We start from the raw sequence: 20656 nt of genomic DNA, 5'->3' as shown, positions 1-20656 counted from the left end.
CCTCAGCTAAAATTGCTGAAAATAAGAGTAAACAAGAAATTCCTCCGAGGTAGGAAAAACACCCCCGTCCTTACCATTCTCACTGCCACCAACTGAGAAGGTTATTTCCCTTTGAACATTAATATGTCCCTCTATAAGTCCTTGTAGAATCTTAATCCACCAATAACTCCCTAACCGTGTGTTTGACTGGTCCCAATTTTTGTAAGGACCGTCTCAGGAATGTATAGACTGACCTGTTCACCAAGTTTGGTGACGATCGGTCCGTTCATTCTTGAGATCTATATGCGAACACAAACACACAAACAAACAAACAAACAAACAAACACATCGACCGAATCCTATACACACCCCTATACCGGGGGTGTAATTGCGTTCTCCAGGCAAAATGTGTGCGCAGAAGAATAGATAAACAGCAAGGCGTCATGCGCACCCCTGTTTAACACGGGATGAAATCATCTTCCGTTGAACGTTCAGGCCGCTTTGGGCAAACCAGAATCAATGCTCCACAAGCCGGACAACAACTTTAATCCCTGCACATCTCCTACCCATCCCTCTTCTTTTTTTCCCTCTTCTTCCCCTCCTTCCTTTCTTTTACTGTCTTTCTTTATAATCATTATATATGCAACGTTTATTATGTTATTAATAGATTTGGTTTATTAAGACGAATTGTTCAGCCGTTACCGCCTCACGTTGTACTGTCATGCAGGAACACCACTATAAGCTTCTAGCTTGTTGCTGTTACCTGTGTATTTTGTATACATGTCATGATTGTAAACTTTGTTAAAATAAACTTATGTTTAAACCAAAGCATCTTTCATATTATCTTTCATATTATACCCATGCCAAAAATCCACAGCCTGTCAGGGTTTTTCGTACATGACACCTTGTTCAATCTTCTCACTTCATTCAGCATTGAAAACAAAACCATCTCGGCACAGAATTCAGCCAACCTATTGATTTTTGGCATGTGTACAACTATAAGGCCAAACAAAAACATATGTTGGTTTAGGGTAACATAACCCCTAAAAATAGGGTCAGTAGGTCGGCTTTTTTTTTATTTTTTATTTTTTATTTTTTTTGTTTAGTCTCGGTATGGTTCGCAAAATGTGCCAGAGGTTGTTTTTCACATTTAGTCAAGTTTTGACTAAATGCTTAAACATAGAGGGGGAATCAAGACGAGGGTCGTGGTGTATGTGTGTGTGTGTTTGTATGTATGTATGTATGTGTGTATGTATGTGCGTGTGTGTGTGTGTGTAGAGCAATTCAAGGAAAACTACTGGACCGATCTTCATCAACTTTCACAAAAAGCCGGATATGACGTCATCAAAGATATTTATCCAAAAAATGAAAAACAATGTCTGGGGATATTATACCCAGGAACTCTCATGTGAAATTTTATGAAGATCGGTCCAGTAGTTTTCTCTGAATCGCTCTACACACACACACGCACAGACATACACACACACACACACACACACACACACACACACACACACACACACACATACACACATACATACACCAGACCCTCATCTCGATTCCCGGTCAACGTCAAAACATTTAGTCAACTTGACTAAATGTAAACAAGTCGCGTAAGGCGAAATAACAACATTTAGTCAAGCTATCGAACTCATAGAATGAAACTGAACGCACTGCTTTTTTCACCAAGACCCCATACTCGTGGTTTCGTCAGTCCACCGCTCGTGGCAAAGGCAGTGAAATCGACAAGCCATGCAGAATAGTGCGGTAGTGGTCGCGCTGAGCAGGATTAAAAGCCGGATATGACGTCATCAAAGGTATTTATTGACAAAATGAAAAAACGTCTGGGGATATCATTCCCAGGAACTCTCATACACATGTAAAATTTCATAAAGATCGGTCCAGTAGTTTACTCTGAATCGCTCTACACACACACACGCACAGACAGACAGACAGACACACACACAGACAGACAGACACACACACCCGCACACACACACACACACACACACACACCACGACCCTCGTCTCGATTCCCCCTCTATGTTAAAACATTTAGTCAAAACTTGACTAAATGTAAAAAGGAAACTGGATAACACGGGTTCACGATGGGTCAGGGGTAAGGTAAACCACGCAAAAATATTTTTTTTGAAAATTGCTCGCTCTTTATAAGAATGATGTTCTCAAGCGGTGAGTGTTTAAATGAAAGGGTGTTTGTACAGTGTGTAAAAGCCTGACAGTATCTGTGATGGTTTACGGGAGGCTTACTGTGCCTTTAAGATGCTCTTATTCCATCACAAAGTATTGACAAATCTGTGGCGTCAGTGTTACGCAGGAAGGGCGATACCTTTAAAACTGAGAAAAAAAACGAAAAAGTATACAAGCTTCGTACAATGTATCAAAAAGCTTCGTTCAGGCACAATCCCACAACTTTTCTTCAGGGTCAGACATGCAAGCATAAAAGATTGCTAGTTTTCTCAATTCTATACATCGACAGTCTGCATTGCCTTTTCCCCGACTTCATGAATTATTCAACGATAGGCACAGTTATTTCCCTTTGTTATGCATTACGCCAGGAGTACAGAGAGTATTTTTGCCCTTGTCGCTTGCCCGGAATTACGTACCTCCCTTCTGTCCATTCAGAAAATGCATGAAGTTTACATTTTTATCTTCCGTTTGCTGCAAGAGTGGAACTTGAGACAGAATTGCCTGGCTGATTGAATGACTGTTTTTTACGTGGCTGTCGCGATCTGATCAGAAGCTGTTTGTATGCTGAAAGCTCTCTCTCTCTCTCTCTCTCTCTCTCTCTCTCTCTCTCTCTCTCTCTCTCTCTCTCTCTCTCTCTCTCTCTCTCTCTCTCTCAGTCTCTCTCTCTCTCTCTCTCTCTGAGGCGAAAAATGGATTTTTGATGGGAATCAGTTGGAAGTTGTAAATTCGTATAAATATCTTGGCCTTACCTTTTCAACAAGACATAGTTATGGCGTCGCAATTGAAGACGCAGCAACAAGAGCAAAGCGAAGCACGATCGAAATTTTGAATACTTTAAAGAACATGGGTTGTAACTCATTTGATGTATTTTTTAAGTTATTTGATGCGCAAGTATTGCCAGTATTAACATATGGAGCCGAAATTTGGGGTTATGAGAAGTATGACCAATTGGAACGTGTTCATTTATTTGCATGTAAACGGTTTCTGCACGTAGTAGATAAAACTCCCAATGATGTTGTGTATGGTGAATTGGGTAGGTATCCTCTTTGGGTGACAACAGTCACAAGGTTGATTAAATATTGGTTACGGTTATTGAGACAGCCAGACAATTTTTATTCAAAGAAGGCATACAAAATGTTGTTCAACCTCCACGAAAAAGGTGGTACCACATGGGTAACGCATGTAAAGGCAGTTCTGTGTGAAAATGGATTTTACCAAGTTTGGATGTTTGGATGTGGAAACGAGAGGGTGTTTTTTGCAGAACTGAAGGAGAGGCTCTGCAGTTCCTTCTGCCATGATTGGCGTAATCATTTGGACTCGAGTGAGCGCCTATCACTGTATGGAAATTATAAAGCCTGTTTTGAAAAAGAACGTTATGTGGGCATTTTATGGAAAGATGTGTACAGAAATGTCATCGCTCAATTTAGAATGGGCGTTTCACAGATAAATATCCACAGATATCGCTTCCAAAATTCAACAGAAAACAAGTGTTGTCCCTTTTGTGAAGATAAATTAGAGACCGAAATCCATTTTTTGTTTGAATGCCAAACATATTGTGAGCTAAGAATAAAGTATTTAGCACAGTTTTTAAGTGTTGGTGATCAGTTGGGCAGTATGATTGCAATGTTTAAAAAACAAGACACAGAAACAATTGTAGATTTAGCAAAGTTTTTGTTTTTTGCATTTCAGTTAAGACTGTCAATGTTAAATAGTAATGAGGATTAATTGTCGCTGAAGGTTTTGTTGTTGCTGTATTTATTGTTCGGTTGTATGTATATATTAGGCAGCATTGATGTGCAAGATTATAGATAGAGGAAAGCTTGGAACAAACCACTGTGTATTTTGCATACGTTTCAATATCATGTTTTCTATTTTTTCCTGTGATTCATGTGTACCCCCCCCCCCCCCCCCCATTGAAAGGGGCTGTAGGCCCATATTCAATTAAACTGTGTCAGTGTCAGTGTCAGTGTCAGTGTCTCTCTCTCTGAGGCAACACCGAGTAAAATCCCCTACATTACCACCATGGCTTACTACTGAGATTGTAGAAGCTATGGCACTATGTGATTTTTTGAAGGAAAATCAAAGGAAATCAGAATTTAAAGCACAACGCAATAGAGTTAGAGTTACCGAGTTAGTACGCCAGGCAAAAAGTAATCATTTTCATAAATTGGTTGAAGACAAAAAGGATGTTGCCACGCTTTGGCAAGCCATAAATTAACACTTTCGCGACGGGACACTGATAAATCAGTACCAGCGCTGACACGCCCATGGACGGGACGCGCATTTTTCAGTACCAGCCATAGAGGGTACACGACTCGTGATTGCTTCCCGGTTTTTGAAGCTTGCAAATAAATTGAGTTGTTTCCCTTGATACACTTGGCGTCCCCTTCTGCCATTTGCAAATTCGCCTGATTTGTGTGCGTTTTTGAGAAAAAAAAATGAATCAAAGGCGAGCCTTGTCTCGGGAGGAGATTCTCCGGATGTTGGACCTAGAGGATCCCGTAGAGCATGATTCGGACGTATCGTTTTCGCCTCACGAAAGCGATACAAGCAGTGAAAGTGAGGAAGAAACAGTCCCGTTGTTGCTAGTACGAGTCGGCAAACTACACGTGGTAGGCGGTGATACTGCTAGACGAACATGTATCTCGGAATCGTGCAAGAGCTATGGGGGCGTGGCAGCACTGATAACAATGGATGGCTGGAGCCTTCAAATCCTTTTGGAATTGTTCATAGGTGTACAGTTGGTACTTTGTTGTGAAAATGTGACTTATATTCAATATGGATTACCTAGACATCATTTGGTGAGTGTTACAGTTTTGTTTCATTTGAGTCAGGATGCTGTGAGTGAATGCGTGATTTGCTTGTTTTTTTCTTTGTACTGTCTCCTTATTTCTGTGTACAATGTTAACAATATTTCAGCTAATTCATAGGTTTTACACCTTGTTTGGTTATAACATTATTTATAATACTTTCTGTTAAAAAATAACTTTTAAAAAAAGCAGTAGAAAATAAAACACACACAAAAAAAGTTAAAAAACACAAATTATCCCCCTTTCACCCCCCTTTGCTAAAACAAATCGCGTGACAAACTTATAAATAGCACGACTGAACTGGGCATCCATTTTTGAATTAGTACACAAAATTTGGTGGTGATTGGACTTAATTCAAGCTTGCTAGACAGATTTCTTTACAGTTACTGATTTTTGGGAAGTTTCTTGGTGGCAAGCTTGGGCAGGCAGGACGTAAACGCCGTGGCAGTGCTAGTCAAATCCCAGAGAAGAAATAGCAGATTAAATAGTGCCATTTCTCCTGACGAATTCAATGAGCGCTTTCTGTGTTTGGCTGATCGATTGCAAACATTTAAAAATGTAAATGAAGAAGTTGAGGGTGGGGACTCCCTGTTGTTGAGATTAAAAGAATGTTGTAGTCATAAATTGAAATCACAAGATTCATTCTCTATCCCAACTATTTCCGTACATGAAGTTGGAAAATTTATAGAAAACCTTCAGAATAATAAATCCATGGGGCCGGACAAAATCCCCCCGTCGTTGCTTAAATTAGCCCTACCGTACATAGTGGAAGCCCTAACGCATGTGTATAATCTTTGCATTGAACAAAATATTTTTCCTGATGCATTTAAAACGGCAAAGGTCGTTCCACTTCCTAAAAATAAAGATGTGTCTGACCCTAATAACTTCAGGCCAATTTCATTGCTTCCTATTTTATCAAAGCCTTTAAAGAAGCACATCCAGAAGAATCTTCTAAACTACATGGAAAGGTGCAAATTATTTCACAACTTTCAATCTGGGTTTCGTCCGAAACATTCCTGTAGTACAGCTCTTTCATCACTATGTGATAACTGGCTATCGGCAATTAATCGTTCGGACATATCAGGGGCTGTATTTCTTGATTTTAAGAAAGCTTTTGATCTTGTAAATCACTCGTTACTTTTACATAAACTCGCATTGTACGTGAACAATCCCGCAACGTGTTCAACTGTCAACAATTGGCAAAGCTTTATGAATTACAAAAATATGTTCTTTATTACATGTATTATGTGGAATTTATGTTGCGATTTTCCATCATCATCTTCAACATCATCATCATTATCATCATCAATCATCAATCATCATCATCATCATCATCATCATCTTCATCATTTACACCATATAATCATTGTAAGCATTAGTGTAAACGTTGGTATCGTGTGAATTTTACCGTCGATCACTTTACATGTGTAACCTCAGTTAACATGTTGCATGTTTCGCTTTTGATTTGTATGTTGCTTACTTTGTCATTTTGTTGTTTGTGTTTATTTGCTTGTTTGCTTACTTGTCGATTGTTTGCTGGGTCGTTCGTTTAATTTGTTTATTTGTCCTGTTGCTTTACTTGTTTATCATTTATTAGACATTTGTATGTTCTTTATTACATGTATTATGTGGAATTTATGTTGCGATTTTCCATCATCATCATCATCATCATCATCATCATCATCATCATCATTATCATCATCATCATTATCAGCATCCTCATCATCATCATCATCATCATCACCATCATCATCATCTTCATCATCATCATTTACACCATATAATCATTGTAGGCATTAGTGTCAACGTTGGTATCGTGTGAATTTTACCGTCGATCACTTTACATGTGTAACCTCAATTAACATGTTGCATGTTTCGCTTTCGATTTGTATGTTGCTTACTTTGTCATTTTGTTGTTTGTGTTTATTTGCTTGTTTGCTTACTTGTCGATTGTTTGCTGGTTCGTTCGTTTAATTTGTTTATTTGTCATGTTGTTTTACTTGTTAATCATTTATTAGACATTTGTATTAGAAGTAAGGACCGGTTGTAAGAAAAGGCGTCGCCTTAAACCTCTATCCTTGAAAAATAAAGTTCCATCATCATCTCTCTCTCTCTCTCTCTCTCTCTCTCTCTCTCTCTCTCTCTCTCTCTCTCTCTCTCTCTCTCTCTCTCTCTCTCTCTCTCTCTCTCTCTCTCTTCAATCTACGTATGATCATTGATCTACTGGAGTCCCTGGTATGATACAGAAGCCACGACAAGCGACCTGAAAGCCTCTACAAATGGTTGTTTATTTCATACACAATACCGAAAAGAAAGGTTAAGAGAAGTTGTGCACTAAATTCTGTCACTAGCACTACCATCATCGACATGGACAACGACAACGAAGAGGGAAAAACACACCGAAGAAAAGTTGTAAAAATAACAAGTCTGAACACATAAAATACAATACGAGTGTGTTTTTAAAACTCGCACGCACGCACGCACGCACGCACACACACACACACACACACACACACACACACACAAACACACACGCAAACATACACACACACACACACACAAACATACACACACACACACAAACACTGACACACACACACACACACACACACACTGACACACACACACACACTAAACCTATACGAGCCCATTGCGAAAGACGGGGGTAAATCTAGGGCAATAACTTCTGTTTGTGATGAACATCGCGGCCACAGGATGCAACCTCATACAATATCGAACAATAACCCAATGCACTAATGACACATTAAGACACCCGCAATATTGTCATTACTGCACAGGTGTTCGAATGAAAAATGAAATGAAGACCCAACAATGGCAACATATTACTGGGCTGTATCTAAACCACACGCTACTGTAGGCTACGTGCGTAGTACCTGCGATATGGGATTCTAACGATGAGAGGTCGACTCCACCCAAGAAAGAACACTTTCTGCAATCTCTGTGTTCATCATTTGGCAAAAACAGACCTAAATCTAAATATTGACCGCTGGTGTGATTGACAATATTATCGGAAGAATGATATGCTTTCCAATCGTGTCTGTTCAGTTTTAATTAAGCAGCTTCCATAAAAATTTGTATTCGGCACTGCGAGTCACGCAGGTCAGTCGTTAGGCTTATTCCTGAAGTCATTAACCAAGCGTCTGATTCAACTATTGCCTTGTTTGCCGGGAATTTATTTGGACTGGTTGTTCTGTCTGCATTGCACAATTAACTGAATCACTGAGTGATTCAGGAGAAATTGGACATGCAGCGAACGGGAGCACACTGATTATACTGAAAAATACCGGGCCGCTCTGAGTGATGACGTTGCAAGTCACCCAACTCAAAATACGTTTAAAAAAAAGATGAAGCAAATTCGTGATGAAAAGTGGCAGATTCGAATTAGAAAGTGGCTTCATTGCGACAACTCAGAAGTGAACACTTTCTTTGGAATTCTAACTACAAAAGACTCAGTAGACTAAACGCATTCTTCTGTCAGCTGCAGCCGTCTTCAGTCCCTTGCGAGCTGCACATGGAGATGGGGAGGCAAATCGTGCGCGGAAAGTAATGCAGCAGTGGTGATCTCCCTTAGTTCGCTGAGCCTTGCTTGAAACAAAGATCTTGTAGGCTACGCTTTGCTTGAAAGTCATGTGCACAGCCACTCGTTGACACGAGGTGGGCGCGAGCTGTGGGTTGGGTGTGCTCTGAGACCTAACAATACAACCTTGTATTATTAGTAGAAGAGTAGCACCCCCCCCCCCCCCCTTCAACACATGACCACCCAGTGTCATATATGCCTGTGGTGATGTGCACCCATTGATAATAAAATATATTTTTCTTACATTCTTTTTAATTTTGACTCGCAAGGTTGTAATGGAAATCAACTGTTTGTGTGTGTGTGTGTGTGTGTGTGCGGTGTGTGAGTGCATAGACCTATATTAGATCCCTGGTGTGTGGGAGCAGTGGTCATTGGTAAGTAAAGTAACCACTGAAATAAGATTGCTATTGTTACACTGTAAAATATTGCACGATATTAATCCTACAACTATATTATTGTTAAAATTGGGGTTTTCCACGAGTAAATGGTGTAGCTATTGTAAGAACAAAATTGATTTATATTGAACTGGGTTTTTTTGCCCCTAAATGTTGTCCATTTTGAAATGTGTTGAAGATAAAGTGAACTGTAAATATGATATGGATATTAAAATTACTGTTAAGGAAGTTTTTTGGGGGGCCCAGTGAACATTTAAATAGTTCCAATGCTATGATTAGTTATGTAAATTATTTAATTATTACAGTTGCTGTTTTGTTTAGTAGACCCCCCGACCCTCTTTGTTTTGAGACCAAAAAAATATGATCGGTTTAAAAGAGGGAGCAAGTCTTAAAATAGGTCTAAATTCACAGAGGTTGTTTTTTATTTTATTTTTTTTATCATCTTTTTTAGGTATTCTGTTATTTTAGTTTTACGTTATTCCAAATCTGTTTTTAACATTCAGTTAAGTTTTATTTATTTATTTATTTACGAGGATTTATATCGCGCACGTGTCTCACCACACAAGGCGACTCAAGGCGCATGTTACCTATTAATGCCTATTAATTTGTTTTCGAAACTGGGGTATTAGAGATAAATGTTTGTAGCCCGGCTCAACCAGACACGACTTAAATCGGGTGTGTGGGTTTTTTTTCACTCGAGATAAAAGTCGTTTATTTTTTATTTTTAGCAATTGTCAAAAGTATCAGCTGCTCTTTTTTGCCTCAGCTCTGCTTGAATTACTGAACCTTCAAGTTACATGCTGAGAGAAAGAAATATATCAATACTCCATACACAGAGGAACACAAATCTATATAGCTGTATAACATTTTTTTACCGGTGATTGTTATCAAAAGACGAGGGAACAATGGTAAAGTTACATGTTCCCGATGGATACTTCGCAACCAGAACAAAAATTCTATAGCTAGATGACAAGCATGGTGCTGGTGATTGTTAACAAAGGATGAAGTTAACAAATACGCCATTAATGCTACATGTTCCGAAACACAGTCATTTGGTGTTCTTTGTGTGTGTGTGTGTGTGTGTGTGTGTGTGTGTGTGTGTGTGTGTGTGTGTGTGTGTGTGTGTGTGTGTGTGTGTGTGTGTGTGTGTTAGTGTTACAGATTTAGCATTTCTGTGCTGAACTCTCATTAAACCACCATCTTTTTTTAACGTCATTGGTAAAAAGCTTATGAACGATTGGTCCACACACACGAACACATACACGTAGAACCTAAATCACAGTGATAACTAAGTTTAGCTCTCCTTCTCTTGCACTCTACCCAATGTTTCCATTTAAACCCTAATGTAAACATGAAGACTGACACACACGCACCACAGAGGTATCTTAGTGTGGCCGGTGTTACCGCTCAAACTTTCATAGTTTTAAAGTTGTATGCATGTAAATATCAGTACCCAAATGACCGTTACTTTCACACAAGTCCAATTCAGTGTGCCATGGCACACTACGCCCCAACACAGTCTATGACAGAGTTTTCTCGTTTTTAGTGGTCACAATCCCATCAAATTACAAGCACTGAAAACGCCATTTACTAGACTCGGAATTCAGAAACAATGTCTATCTGTTTAGTGTATCGTCTCTTCAGCTTCTTTGCGTGTAAACTTTGCATAAAAACTGTTGTCAAAGCAAAAGAGAAACACACACATTGTCGAAGCTGTTATCATTCCAGGGGTGTACAGACAAGGATGGATCCACCCCTGCAGGCCACCCACAGCCGTCCCTTGCTGTCCACGTTGAGAGCGCTGGGTTGCAGCAGCAGGGGACAGCCCGGGGCCAGGTAGCGCAGGAAACGCAGTTTGCCTTCCTGCACGTGAAGCACGTGAATGGCGTCACGCGCCGCGTCACTCACCAGCAGCACCTCCTGTCCGCCCAGCTTGTAGAAACACACGTCTGTCGGCTGGAACCACAATTCCGCTGGGACTGGGACAGAGTGGGCGAGGGTCGTGTGGGTGAGGGTCGGTGTGCGGGTACGGGTGGGTGTGGATGCATGCCGGGTGGATATTTCTTGGGTACTGTAGGCGTCCACAGGGGAAGGGTTGGGTCGCTGGAAGAGCAAGACTTTGCGCTGTGTGTCTGGTGGAAGAGCCTCTTCGACAACCGCCACAAACTCTTCCTTGTCGTCAATGTCACACGCCCGGTGCTTGCCGCAGTGGATCGTGAACTCGGTTTTCACTTCCGTTTTCAAGGGCTCTTCCCTGATGATGTTGATTCTCTTGACTTTGATGCTTCCTTTGAGGTAGTCTTTCAGGTGAATCAGCTTGCTTGATTTCACATACGATATGAGGTATCTTTCCCTCGGTTCTTCACAGAAGAAATGCCCAGAAGCAGCATTGTATAGTTTGAAATCTATCCTACCAGTGAAAGGCCTCTCAATAAACTCCATCCTACCTTCTTCTTTAAACTGTTCAAAATAAATACCTGATGCTTCATAGCATATAAACACTGAATTGCTATCTTTTGGGCACAAGGAAACCACCTCAGAGTCGAAGAGGTCATCGCGATGAATATGCTCCTTTACTTCTACTTCTGGTTCGACGGGGTCCATGTCTGCCTGAATCGCATGCCCCATGTAATCTTGGATACTTTGTACAATTTCTTTCGCTGACTGTCTGTAGCAAAGAACTGGTCGGGAAATAGCAGAGAAGGGTTGCGCGGTCAAGTTCTTCACAGCTGCCTCGCTCCCAGGACCATCTCTCATCATTCTTGTCAGCTTCACAACGTCTTTGGCTGAGCTGCTGTTCTGAGAGTCTTCGAGCTGTTGCTGCATCTTTAGTAATTGCGTTAATCCTCCTTGCGCTGACCACAGTTTCGACGCCATTCTGGTGTCCATGCCGTCAGTGACGGTCGTCAGTGACGCCAGCTCTTTGTCACGAATGATGGACGCTGTTTCAACCAATGCGTTGTGTCTGGTGTGAATATATCGTTCGATGACTGTTTTCTTCTTTTTCAGAGCTTTTCGGTCTTCGATCACTTTGTTAACAGTGTTCTTTGTGCTCAGCACAGCGTCGTTCAGTCTGACCTTATCCTTGGAAAGTTGGGCTTTGGCTCTTGGTAAGCTCTCCGTTGTGTGAGTCTCATGGTCATCGTACTTGCACTCAAAACAAATGCAGAGGTGACACCGTGAACAATACAGTTCTAGTTCTCTCCCTGGGTGAACTTTGCAAAACAGACCTTTCCGCGCCTTGTCCAAGTCTTCAGCTTTGATGTAGAAGTTTGCCTTGAAGGCTGAGACACCAGCATGTGGAACCTTGATGACTTCACGACATGAAGGACACGGAAATGTATCCCTCTGTGTACTCTCCACTAAATGTCCAAGACACTTCTCGCAGTAGGTGTGGGCACAAGGGAGAATCTTTGGAGATGTGAATATCTCCAGGCACAGGGCGCAGGACAGACTGTCAACGTCATCTTCAGCTGCTGGCGATGGAGATGCAAACCCGCCAGTTGCCATGTTGGTTTTCCTGACAATACTCAACACCTCACAAGACAAATACAGTTGTCATGGCTACCACCCAGGCAGCAAGTGATTCGGGATTGATATGCCGGGCATATGGCATGACCACACCATGTCAGATATGCCATAAAGCTGATATGATGTATTCCATCTGGTAAAAATATGCCGTGACTGACACAATCTGACGATATATAAACAAAAAAGCTCTGATTTTCAGACGAAGGGAAATGTTCCTATTTGGTTCCTCCTACTTTATGTGACATGATGACGCAGTAGTTCCCCTTGTCAGAGGCAGCTGCTCTGTAGTGTATTGACGGAGTTGTCTCCCAGCCAAAGCGTGAGCTATTATAGTAGCTCGATGTTTTTTGGTACGGCACTCTAGCCAAATAATGTCCCGAATAGGTAAGCTTCCTGTGAGGACGATAAGCCCCCCCCCCCCTCCCCCTATCTAGTACCGGTACGTCGGGCGTGATGTTGAGGCGGATTTGAAACAACCGGTACGGTTAATGTCAAAAACCCTCGTAATCCAAACCAGTGGGCTGAAAACCTGAAAAGGAGAAACAAACATAACATTATACAGTTCTGTTCGTTTTCACAAATGGAATGCTACTTCAAGAGAACTCTTTATGTGATCATGAAGCTCAAAATCTATTGTATAATGCTGCTTTCGACACAAAGATTACAATGTAGTTATTTATGCATTGGGCAGGGGAAAGTAAACAGTAACATCCCCTTAAAAATGATGTGATGCGCCCTTGCACGCGCACACACACACGAACACGGCACACACACACACACACACACACACACACACACACACACACACACACACACACACACACACACACACCAGGGGCAGGGATGGCCAAATCGTCCGGCGCGGCCCGGTCGCCAGGGGCGAGTAAAATATTTGCCGGGCTAGTAAAAACGGCCTGGCAACTCGCCCGAACGGCCATGCAGGGACATTTCTGGTCAAATCAGTGCAACACTGTTGGTTATAATATCGAGTTTCAAAGCCATTTAAACATTGCAGATGCAGCAACTGTGGTACGTATGTACTGGGCCAGCGAAATTTCTGGCGGGCGGCTAGTGACTTTCTTGAAGTTACTCGCCCGGTTGGCTAGTTTGAAATTTTGAGATTTGGCCATCCCTATACACATGGGCTATGCATGTATAAAAAAAAAAACCAATTATATAAAGAAGCAAAGCATGAACAAAAGTATGTAAAAATACACATCTGAAACAGTTATTAAAGGCATGAAACAATTGCAGCATGAAACACTTGCAGTAGACTAACATATGCTGCCACATACGCACACACAATAACAAACACCGTGACACACACACACTGTCACACACACACACACACACACACACACACACACACTGTCACACCGCCCGCATACACACACACACCGAGGCACACACACACACAGGCTATCCCATCTCCCCCCCCCCCTTTCCCCGTCGCGATATAACCTTCGTGGTTGAAAACGACGTTAAACACCAAATAAAGAAAGAAAGAAATTTTGTGTTAGGCATTCTCACTGATCGACTGAGCCCACGTAGCCGGCTGACCGACAACGACCGACAACGAGCTGTCATGTTATTAAAAATGTCCCCAATGTGACAAATCGCTTAACTTATTCCCTCCCACTGCGATACGAACTAATCAGTGATTCCTTACGTCCTCACAGCAGCACAGGCCTCTAAAACTGACTTTTGGGGACAATAACGAGTACTGGTGCACTGAAATTATGATGTGAAAACAGCATACATAATTTACATGCGATCACGAGCAGATGTAATATTCATTCCTCGCTTTGTTTAATTAATCGGTTATGTTATACTACATTACGTTTGGCTGAGCCCGACAGTAAGCCTCCCGTAAACCATCACAGATACTGTCAGGCTTTTACACACAGTACAAACACCCTTCCATTTGAACGCTCACCAAACGGGAACATCCTAGGTGCCCTACGTAAAGAGCGAGCAATTTTCAAAGAATTTATTTTTGCGTGGTTTATCTTACCCCTGAGCCACCGTGAACCCGTGTGATCAAGTTTCCCTTTTTCACAATGTAGTCGTCAGTTAGTAATTTGAATGCGACTCGCTGTGAGCCGGCTTATCTGCAATAGCACGTTATTAAGTACCTTTGACTATGCACGAAACAAACGGCTGTGGTTCACAAGAACTCTAGCAATGGCTTTTGACTGTTCAGAGGAACTGGCGATAGGCATAAACCGTCGTCTGCTACGAAAACCACGACCTTGCGTGACCCTGCTTCCGGGCTTTTCTTGTTTCAAACTTTCAAAACTTCGAATTGTACTTATCTTGTCTTCATGAAAAAAGAATTATCTTTTGATTTAAGAATGTTTTGTGTAACAAGCTGTCAATTTATTTAGATTTTAAAAAGTTAGCGCCAAAACGCATCACGGTCCGATTGTCTCTGACACAATCCGCAAAATTTATTCTTTAAAAATTGCTCGCTCTTTACGTAGGGCACCTAGGATGTTCCCGTTTGGTGAGCGTTCAAATGGAAGGGTGTTTGTACTGTGTGTAAAAGCCTGACAGTATCTGTGATGGTTTACGGGAGGCTTACTGTGCCTTTAATTTACAACTTCAACAAAATCATATAACAACTAACTCAGTGTTCTTTGTGTATTGAAAGCCCAAATTATATCACCTACCTCTTTATGATGACAGCCAATCTCGGAAGAATAACACAAAATATGTCTAAATATCGACAACACTGAACTTCAAGCTTTAGGTCGAGTCGACCGGACGACTAATTCTACAACTGACTGAGAACGTGCAGCGGAATGACTGGATCAGCTAGGGCCTATATTTACTTCGCCAGCTCATACTGTTTAAAAATAAGGCTACGTAATCTTATTGTGTTCAGCACTAAGGCGGCCACACATCGTCCACAGATGTATGATACGAAAAAGTTTTAAAAAATAAAGATAGCACTGAACGCCTTGCGTCACACCGGCAACACACTTTCAGTTTCAGCATAGACCTATATTAGATAGGTCCCTGGTTTCAGTAATTCCAGAAAGCGCCCGTGCCTATACGCTATTGTGATTGGCTGATACTGCGAACTGAAAGTAGGATATCATGTGCGGTAACAGTTCGGACAAAGACTGACGTTGACACGAAGTGAACTTGACGTTCATTTGCACTGGGCGTGCAACCTACCTCACACGTTCTCAGTTTGAAGGAGAATTTACAGCGGCCTGTTGGTACAGTCTGGTGAGTATTGCGATGGCTCAGGGGTAAGATAAACCACGCAAAAATAAATTCTTTGAAAATTGCTCGCTCTTACGGAGGGCACCTAGCTAGGATGTTCTCAAGCGGTGAGTGTTTAAATGAAAGGGTGTTTGTACTGTGTGTAAAAGCCTAACAGTATCTGTGATGGTTTACGGGAGGCCTACTGTGCCTTTAACTGAAGAAAGGAGGAATAAATAGGCTACAAACCTCGTCTCAGTGAATATTACAATTAATGGTCACAGTTCGCTGTCATGAAAAAGCTCGCTGAAGCGCGCATTTTTCATGATCCGCTAACTTCGACCATTATTATTTTGTAATATTCACTGAGACTCGGCACGCAGCATGTACCTCTACACACACATCTATGCCGCACAAACACACAAGAGGAATATATAAGATACTGGACAAAAGAAAAATCAGATACATATTCCAGACTTAAGTTTTATTCTATGATCAGTAAATCTTACGAAATGCAGTCATACTTAATACAAATTAAGAATAATAAACACAGAAAGATATTAAGCAGATTAAGGACTAGCACACATTGTCTAAAAATTGAAAGTGGAAGACATCAGAATATCCCTAAAGAAAATCGTCTTTGTATTGAATGCAATGTCATAGAAGATGAAATAAATTTTCTAGATAAATGCAATAAATATGTTAAATTAAGGGACGAATTTAAAGAAGATGCTTCACATATCAATATGAAATATGCTAACAAAAATCCAAGTAACTTATTTTTAGAAGACGAAGTTCAAGTTCGTCTTGGCAAATTTGTTACGGATTGTTTTAGCATTGTATAATGCATTATTTGTTGTTTGTTGTGTCAATAACTTTACTGGTTCATGACAATAAACATTATTCTATTCTATTCTATTCTATTCTATTCTATTCACACACACCATAGACCATTTCCGTCTCTATTGCATCACCCAGAAGCCATTCCGAATGAATAGGATGGGAGTCAGTGAATGACCTCTGACACGCCTTCTGATTGGTCCACTGTGGAGTGAGTGGAGCAAGCTATTATATCCCGGGGGTAGACGGGTACAAACGCTACTTTACAAGAACGTTGGTTTTTCTCCAGAAAACATGTCACAGATTATTCCGAAGTAAAAGTTAATCGCAATAATGCTGCAGAAAAGCATGTAAACACTATGCTGCAGACAAACTGTTTTACTGGAGAAAAAACGTTGCTTCGGCGAAAGATGTCATTATGCAGAAATGCTGCAGAAAAAAAAGTTTTTCTCCAGCATTTCTGTTTTTCTCCAGAATAACTGAATAATGTTATAATCCGCTAAGGATACGAAACGGTGCACGATGCCTTTTCACCAGCCTGTGCAGGTAAAATATTGATTACTAAGCTTTCCGCGGCAACTGTGCACGACGCCATTTTGTTCAGGTAAAATATTGCTCGTCTTAAATTCTGATTTTCTTTTGGCCTGAACCTGTATTTTTCTAATGCTGGCTTGTGATTCAGGCATCATGAAACGTCGTGTCTTGGTCATGGCTAACAACGACATCTAAAAGTGTTAGCAGCAGAATGCATTGATAGCAGCCAGGCTGATTTGCCTCTTCACGGAAGTGAACTACATCAGTTTGCAGAAGTAACAGTTCTCTTGCCAAGATAAAGAAAAATAAGGAGATAGAGAACTAGTAGCACTAGCACTAGCAGCAGTATGTTAGTAGTAGTAGTTGTATATGCACTGAGAGGAGAGGCAGTAGCAATGCAGATAACAGCAATCACAGCGAAAGTTGCATTGTCAGCGATGATACAGTCAGAATTGTTGTTAGCTGTGCACATGTGCTGTTATTTGTACAAGTGGACGTTGTACAGTAGTTAAAGTGACGGTAGAATAATCAGTGGCAAAAATAACAATGGTTTTGTTAGCTTTACGACGGAAAGTTGTACATCAATAGCAGCAATAGTAACAGTGCCACTGAGTGGTGGTGTTATCTGAACAGTAGTCGTAATGACAGTAAAAAAAATCAGTGACAACAGTAAAAAATGGGTTTGTTTGCTTTATGACTGAAAGTTGTACAGTGATAGCAGCAATAGTAACAGTGGTGCTGTTATCTGCACAGTAGTCAAAGTGACAGTAGAATAATCAGTGGCAAAAGTAACAATGGTTTTGTTAGCTATACGACTGAAAGTTGTACCAGGCATGGGAATTGTCCGCCCTATTTTTTTTTCCGCCGAAAAAGCAAAAGTGTCCGTCGAAAAAATAAAATGGGGAGGCAAAAATGGTTCTAAAAACAGAATTTAATGACAAACTTGGAGGTCATATGACACCAAATTGCACCATTTGGGTTCTTTGGAGAAAAAAAATTCCGGGGGGCATGCCCCCGAACACCCCTAGCCGGGCTAGGTGCATTGCGCTGTCCACTTTGCTATTACTTACAAATGTTTAGCCTTTTTTACTTTTTTCAATTCCCATGCCTGTTGTACAGTGATAGCAGCAATAGTAACAGTGGTGCTGTTATCTGTGTACGTGAACGGTGTACATTTGTCATAGTGACGGTAGAATAATCAGTGACAGAAGTCACAATGTTAGCTGTACGACTGAAAGCTGTACAGTAATCCCAGTAACAGTAGTATAAAAAGCAATAGCAGTGCAACTGGTGTCGTCAGCAGTGGTGATGTTATCTGTTCAGAATGACGTAGCAATGAGTTTTTAAGCTGTACGACTAAAAGAAGCAATCCATTCTGGCATTACTTTTTTTCTTCTTCTTCTTCTTTGTTCATGGGCTTAGACTCCCACGTTCACTCATGTTTTTTGCACGAGTGGAATTTTACGTGTATGACCGTTTTTACCCCGCCATTTAGGCAGCCATACGCCGATTTCGGGGGACTGGCATTACTGAAATACAGTGCTTTTTTGTCATGGTACCCCTCAAAATGGACACAAAAACCTCGTTTTCTACTGCTCATGCGCTCCACACCTGCATCAGTAGAAATAACAGAAGACAAGAGATAGGCAAGATAGCAAAATAAAACAACCTGTCCTGGATAGATAGTTAATTTAGCCTTCTCCTCGTATGTAAATGTTGCCAAGTTATGCCTATTCTAAATTTTTATTGATTTTTTAATTGGTATAGGCCTACCTGACGTTTTTGTCAGGTCGATTTTGGGAATACCCTTACTTCGGCGGCGGTCACGTGATACATGTAACAGAAATCATTATCCGAAAAGTGTGCCAGATAGCCATGTGACCTTTAATGGCATATAAAGTTTGAATGAAATGACACGGGAATGAATGTTTTAGTTGGGGTAAGAAAATGTGTGCAATGATTTGTTTGCACAGTTTATATTACCACAAATCACCGAAAGTTTGAGGGCAATGTGTTGAGCGGTTACTGAAATGTCCCGTTTTTTGTCGCATTACCCGCTGATAGTGGCAGTAGAATTATCAGTAACATAAGTCACAATGTTAGCTGTACGACTGAAAGCCAATAACCACAGTAACAGTAGTGTCACAAAACGCTTTTCGTAGGCGCGCCACCCGAGTTGTTTTGCTGCACGCTGCAGGTTTATTTTTACAGGTGGGTCACATCTGCCGCTAGTTTTTGATTGTTGTTGGCCAATCAGCGCGCGACCAAGGTAACATCGCGTGCGCTTGTCAGGGTTCGAGGTCTGCCCTATAATTATAAGTATTCTATTGATATTAGGGAAAAAATAGAACTCTAAAGTCGTGAAGCGGCAATCGGCTCCTGGCCGCCATCTTTGATTTTCCCCAGCGCAACCAAGGGAAATGTATGCTACAGACATCCAGTGAAAGATTGACTTGAGCGTCCTTTCCAGATCTTACAGTAGGAAGATATGAACAGTTAAAATAACAATCAGGTAACCTATATCCAATAAATTAAAGGTTTCCATACAGAAATAACCAAAACATGATTCGAAATCTAAACAATGGTATGAAAAACATGATTACAAAGTTAACGAAAGTAGTTCGTAGAATCGCCCAAATCGGCAACCGTCAGTCGTTTGTGTTTTTGGTGTGAACTTCCTTTCCTTATATGGGACGAAAGGAATGTGGTTGGTTAAAATGAGATCGTTCTAAATCAAGCGGTGCACGGCCCGTGCTTTTTCACCTGCCGGTGCAGGTAAAATGTTGAATACTAAGCTTTCCGCAGCAACTGTGCACGACGCCATTTTGTTCTGTGCAAGAATACTATCGAATACCAACCCTGGAAACGTTGCACGGCGTCAGTTTTACCGATCCAGGTAAAATATTGCTCGTCTTAAATTCTGATTTTCTTTTGGCCTGAACCTGTATTTTTCTAATGCTGGCTTGTGATTCAGGCATCATGAAACGTCGTGTCTTGGTCATGGCTAACAACGACATCTAAAAGTGTTAGCAGCAGAATGCATTGATAGCAGCCAGGCTGATTTGCCTCTTCACGGAAGTGAACTACATCAGTTTGCAGAAGTAACAGTTCTCTTGCCAAGATAAAGAAAAATAAGGAGATAGAGAACTAGTAGCACTAGCACTAGCAGCAGTATGTTAGTAGTAGTAGTTGTATATGCACTGAGAGGAGAGGCAGTAGCAATGCAGATAACAGCAATCACAGCGAAAGTTGCATTGTCAGCGATGATACAGTCAGAATTGTTGTTAGCTGTGCAGATGAAAGTTGAACAGTGACAGTAGAAGAAGTAACAGAGGTGCTGTTATCTATTAATGGTGTAGAGTAGTCAAAGTGACAGTAGAATAATCAGTGACTGAAGGAAAAATTGTTTTGTTTGCTTTATGACTGAAAGTTGTACAGTGATAGCAGCAATAGTAACAGTGGTGCTGTTAGCTATAAAAGTGGACGTTGTACAGTAGTTAAAGTGACGGTAGAATAATCAGTGACAGAAGTCACAATGTTAGCTGTAC

The 20656-nt window shown here is 41.1% G+C and overlaps 1 protein-coding gene across 1 annotated transcript; it reads right to left on the bottom strand.

The window, feature by feature from the left end:
• Positions 1-9674: 9674 nt before the first annotated feature.
• On the bottom strand, positions 9675-15316 carry LOC138978424 (uncharacterized). The gene is made up of 2 exons (XM_070351164.1): positions 15194-15316; positions 9675-13050 (listed from the first exon to the last, which is right to left on the bottom strand). The coding sequence occupies exon 2, from the start codon at positions 12498-12500 to the stop codon at positions 10710-10712; it is 1791 nt and encodes a 596-aa protein (XP_070207265.1). The 5' UTR covers positions 12501-13050; positions 15194-15316; the 3' UTR covers positions 9675-10709.
• Between the last annotated feature and the right edge of the window lie 5340 nt (positions 15317-20656).

This window comes from Littorina saxatilis, linkage group LG10 (genome assembly GCF_037325665.1).
Source record: "Littorina saxatilis isolate snail1 linkage group LG10, US_GU_Lsax_2.0, whole genome shotgun sequence".
Classification (NCBI taxonomy): domain Eukaryota; kingdom Metazoa; phylum Mollusca; class Gastropoda; order Littorinimorpha; family Littorinidae; genus Littorina; species Littorina saxatilis.
Note: the sequence above shows the minus strand (reverse complement) of the source record. Positions and strands in the feature narration are given on the sequence as shown.

Bases quoted from the DNA above. Each gene is read 5' to 3' on its own strand.
- LOC138978424 (XM_070351164.1), bottom strand. From the start codon at position 12,500: ATGGCAACTGGCGGGTTTGCATCTCCATCGCCAGCAGCTGAAGATGAC.